Source organism: Chiloscyllium plagiosum, chromosome 3, assembly GCF_004010195.1.
Source record: "Chiloscyllium plagiosum isolate BGI_BamShark_2017 chromosome 3, ASM401019v2, whole genome shotgun sequence".
NCBI lineage: Eukaryota > Metazoa > Chordata > Chondrichthyes > Orectolobiformes > Hemiscylliidae > Chiloscyllium > Chiloscyllium plagiosum.
In genome coordinates, this window is record NC_057712.1 from 136,776,087 (window position 1) to 136,781,008 (window position 4,922).

At 53.1% G+C, this 4,922-nt stretch overlaps 1 protein-coding gene across 2 annotated transcripts in view; it reads left to right on the forward strand.

Moving 5' to 3' along the window:
• Positions 1–1,486: 1,486 nt before the first annotated feature.
• LOC122548574 (E3 ubiquitin-protein ligase rnf8-B-like) overlaps positions 1,487–4,922 on the forward strand; it is an 18,514-nt gene continuing 15,078 nt past the window's right edge. Inside the window, exons 1-2 of one of the 2 annotated variants that reach the window (XR_006311261.1) lie at positions 1,487–2,790; positions 3,136–3,219. Coding sequence is in view for 1 of the 2 variants with exons in the window: in XM_043687414.1 (XP_043543349.1) it covers positions 3,049–3,219 (171 nt within the window). In the remaining variant the exon portion in view is untranslated. Of the gene's footprint in view, positions 2,791–2,836; positions 3,220–4,922 lie in introns of those variants that run through there. The other variant, XM_043687414.1, reaches the window with a different exon arrangement.

Sequence of the window (4,922 nt, forward strand, 5' to 3'; positions counted from 1 at the left end):
TTGGGGATGGGGATTTGCTGGATTGGGTATGTGAGTTGGTTAGACTGATACCTTGGGGACCATGAGGACTGCAGATGCTGGAGAGTCCGACTGGATAAAGTCTGGAGCTGGCAAAAACACAGTGGCTCCAGCCACATCAGAGGAGATGAGGGGTCAACGTTTCAGGGCAGAACCTTTCGTAGGACTGGTTCCACCTGGAAACATTGACTCCCCCTCCCCTCTGATGCGGCTGGAGCCACTGTGTTTTTGCCAGCTCCAGACTTTATCCACTAAAACATTGGGGAACCAACCACAGAACAGGCTACTCCAGCCTTCGGGGGGGGGGGGAATAGTGCAATGAGAAGGGATAACTGAGCAGCCAGACTGTCAAAGGCCTGAGGAGGATGAGTGACCATTATACAATAGGATTCTTCAGGAAAATGAAGGGTGAGCTTTGTTGAACCTGATACTCGGGTCCGGAATCGAACTAAAGGGAATGAGGAGGAACTGGGGAACCTTACTATCGGGGTTGATGGTGGGTCATCAATGACAACAATTCTTCATTTTTATCGGTATCAAAAACAAAAAGAAGGAAGGTGGTTCAACCTTTGTTTATGAAAGAAATGAGGGATAGCATTAGGCAGCACAGTGGTTAGCACTGCTGCCTCACAGCACCAGGGACCCCGGTTCAATCCCACCCTCAGGAGACTGTCTGTGTGGAGTTTGCACATTCTCCCAGTGTCCGCGTGGGTTTCCTCCGGGTGCTCCGGTTTCCTCCCACAGTCAGTCCAAAGATGTGCTGGTTAGGGTGGATTGGCCATGCTAAATTACCCATAGTGCCCAAGGACATAGGGTAGGGGTATGGGTCTGGGTGGGATGCTCTTTTGAGGGTCAGTGTGGACTTGATGGGTTGAATGGCCTGCTTCCACGTTAGGGATTCTGTGTACTGTATTCTATGATTGGATCCAAAGAGATGTATAAAATTGCCAGAAAGAGCAGCAAGCCTGAGGATTGGGAACATTTTAGAATTCAGCAAGAGAGGCCCGATTTTGTTGTTGTTCCTTCCTCATGCTCGGGTCATTTTCTCACTGCTCACTGCTTGAGCCCTTCCTCGTGCCCTCCTTCAGCACTGACCAGTAATGTACCTCCTCCACCCCCTTTTCCCTCCCTCTCTGTCCTGCCTGAAACATCTATATCCTGGGATACTCAGTGATCAATCGTGCCCTTCCCCCAGCCCAGTCTCAGTAGGAGCATTCACATCATACTCCCAGGTACTAATCCAAGCCCTAAGTTTATCCACCTTACCGACTACACGTCTTGCACCTCAGACCACCTGTCCCTCTGCGTTCATCCACCGCTCCCTGCCTCCCCTTCCCCTCCGTGACGCTGACTCCATTATCCAGTTCCCTACAGGATTTAGTTACTGCCTCCTTACTGTCCACTAACCTCCTCAATTGGTTCCCACCCCCCTGTCACATTAGTGTAAACCCTCCCCAACAGCGTTAGCAAAGGCACCCCCCCGAGGACATTGGTTCCAGTCTGGCCCAGGTGTAGACCATCCAATTTAAAATAGTCCCACCTCCCCAGGAACCGGGCCTAATGTCCCAAACATCTGGACCCCTCCCCCCTGCAGCATCTCTGAAGCTCCCCGTTCATCCAGAACATTCTGTCATTCTGACTCTGACTCGCACGTGCCAGCGGGAGTAATCCTGAGATTACCACCTCTGTTATTTCCATTCAGAACCAGCCATTATTGCTGCCTATGTTTCCATGAGATATATGAGTGAAAGGGAGGCCATTCGGCCCATCCAGTCCCCTCTGCCATTTGATGGGTGTTTCAATGCCACTTACCCGCACTTTCCCAGTAGCCCTTAATTCCTTGCGAGATGAAGAGTTTATCAATCTCTGCCTTGGAGACACTCAACATCCCGGCCTCCACTGTGCTCCGTGGCAATGAATTCCACCAATGAATTTCAAGTCACTTTGGAGTGAGACCCCCCCACCCCATTTTATCACCGCCACACTGGGCCAGTGCTGGGAGTCATGCCCCAGTATACCCAGAGGCATCACACAAGGCCATGGCTTTTGTAAAATACACAGAACTCCCCAATTTCTTGGCTTTGCAGATCCAGGTTTCTGTACTGTTCCAGAATGTTCGGCACAACATCGTGGGCCGAAGGGCCTGTTCTGTGCTGTATTGTTCTATGTTCTAATGTCTGTTTGTGACAATTAAATAAACTGTTTCTATTTGGAAGCAGTTACGAGTTATCAGCACGTAACGGCCCGAGTTAAAAGGCAGACACTGGTAATGCAGGCCAGTGGGCCCTGCTCAGACCCTGCTTCCTGACTGGCCTTCGCTGAATGCTGTTACTGGGAGGGACGGGGTGTCTGGTTCCCACTGAGAAAAAACATTTCTGCTTTATTAACAAAAACTCACTGCTCACAACAACAACTGCTGAAGGAAAACTAAACTCAATTTCTTCAGGCTTCCTAGTGAGAACAGGAATAAGGCCTAAAGTTGCAGCAAACCTGTCACTTCTCAGTACCCTGTTGACAGGGCCAGACTGTTCAGCAACCTGAGAACTAAATACCTGCCCGCTGGCACACAGATCAGAGAACACTGGGTCCCAGAGCAACCAGCAAGGTGCTGCTGACTGAATCTCTGTTTGTACAGCCCTTTAGCTCCAGCTCCTCGGCCCCTTCTCCTACTTGAACCAGCAGCTGTGGTGTTAACTGTGCTCACAGTGAGGGGCAGGTTACTCAGTTTGAAAACTGGAATAACACTTCAGCTATTCCTCATTGCAGACCACAGTAAGAAATACAAAAAAACATTTTAAATAGTCTTTACAGTGTCTGTCTCTGTCTAGTGGGTGTCTCTCGATATCTATCTGCTGTGTCACTCCCTCTTCTGACTTATGTGTGTTATATGATCATATCCATCTATATCTCTCTTTGTCTGGTGGATGTATGTTCCTGTCTGTGTTTTGGTGTGCCTTGTATGGGTATATTTCTCTCTATCTGCCTGTCTGATATATCCATCTGTCTAGTTGTCCCTGTCCCTCTCTGTGTATGTCTTGCTGTCTCTCTGTTTGTGGCCGTCTCTCTCTCTCTCTCTCTGCTCGTCTCTCATTCAGAGATATGTTTGTGTGTGACCAGGAGCTGAAGGCAGCCCTAAGCCGACAGAGGAAGGAGTTGGAGGACATAATTCGAGCCAAAGACAGAGAACTGCAGGAGAGGAAGGTTAGTCCTTCACAGGGTTGGGCTGTGTTTCAGAAGGGGAGGCTCAGGAATGGCCTGGTATTGGGGAGGGGAGGCAGGGTCACACCCAAGAGCTTGGGGATGATTGGGCCAATACACCGTGTAAGGAACACAGAAAAGGCTGGTGAATCGGGGGAACTGTCTGCTGCAGAGAGCTGTGGAGACCAGGTCAGTGAGTCTCTTTCAGATAGACCGATCCTTCCAAGTCAGGGGATCAAGGGGGGACAGGGAGGAGGCAGGCGAACAGGCCAGCCTTGATCCAGTGATGCAGCAGACTCCACGGGCTGAATAGCCCCATTTCTGCTGCTATACCGCCTGGTCACCTGCTCGGTCCTCTGTGAGCCCCTCCCCATCCCGACTTAGAAATATCTCCCCGTTCCCCCACCGTCACTGGGTCCGAATCCTGGAATTCCCTCCCTCAGGGACATTGTGGGTCTACCCACAGCACACGGACTGCAGTGGGTCAGGAAGGCAGCTCATCCCCCCTTCTCCAGGGGGCAACTAGGGACAGGGGCAGGAAATGCAGCTCAGCCCTACCTTGACCAGACAATAACTGACTACTGGGTGTGTGTGTCCGCTCAGTGAGTGACCGTTAGCTGTGTGTGTCTGCTCGGTGAGTGACCATTAGCCATGTGTCCGCTCGGTGTCTGACCGTTAGCCGTGTGACCGCTCAGTGAGTGACTGTTAGCCGTGTGCCCGCTCGGTGAGTGACCGCTCGGTGAGTTACCGTTAGCCGTGTGCCCGCTCGGTGAGTGACCATTAGCCATGTGTCCGCTTGGTGTCTGACCGTTAGCCGTGTGACCGCTTGGTGAGTGACTGTTAGCCGTGTGCCCGCTCGGTGAGTGACCGCTCGGTGAGTTACCGTTAGCCGTGTGACCGCTCGGTGAGTTACCGTTAGCCGTGTGCCCGCTCGGTGAGTGACCGTTAGCCGTGTGACCACTCGGTGAGTGTCCATTAGCTGTGTGTCCACTCGGTGAGTGACCGTTAGCCGTGTGCCTGCTCGGTGAGTGACCGTTAGCCGTGTGACCACTCGGTGAGTGCCCATTAGCTGTGTGTCCACTCGGTGAGTTACCGTTAGCCGTGTGTCCACTCAGTGAGTGACCGCTAGCCGTGTGACCGCTCGGTGTCTGTCCGTTAGCCGTGTGTCCGCTCGGTGTCTGACCGTTAGCCATGTGACCGCTCGGTGAGTGACCGTTAGCCGTGTGCCCGCTCGGTGAGTGACCGTTAGCCGTGTGCCCACTCAGTGAGTGACCGTTAGCCGTGTGTCCGCTCGGTGAGTGACCATTAGCCATGTGCCCGCCCGGTGAGTGACCATTAGCTGTGTGCCCACCCGGTGAGTGACCGTTAGCTGTGTGCCCGCTCGGTGAGTGACCATTAGCCGTGTCCGCTCGGTGTCTGATCGTTAGCCATGTGACTGCTCGATAAGTGACCGTTAGTAGTGTGACCGTTAGCCGTGTGCCCGCACGGTGAGTGACCGTTAGCCGTGTGCCTGTCCGGTGAGTGACCGTTAGCTGTGTGCCCGCTGGGTGAGTGACCGCTCGCCGTGTGACCGCTCAGTGAGTGACCGTTGGCCGTGTGACCGCTCGGTGAATGACCGTTAGCCGTGTGACCGCTCGGTGAGTGACTGTTAGCCAGGTGCCCGCCCGGTGAGTGACTGTTAGCCGTGTGACCGCTCGGTGAGTGAC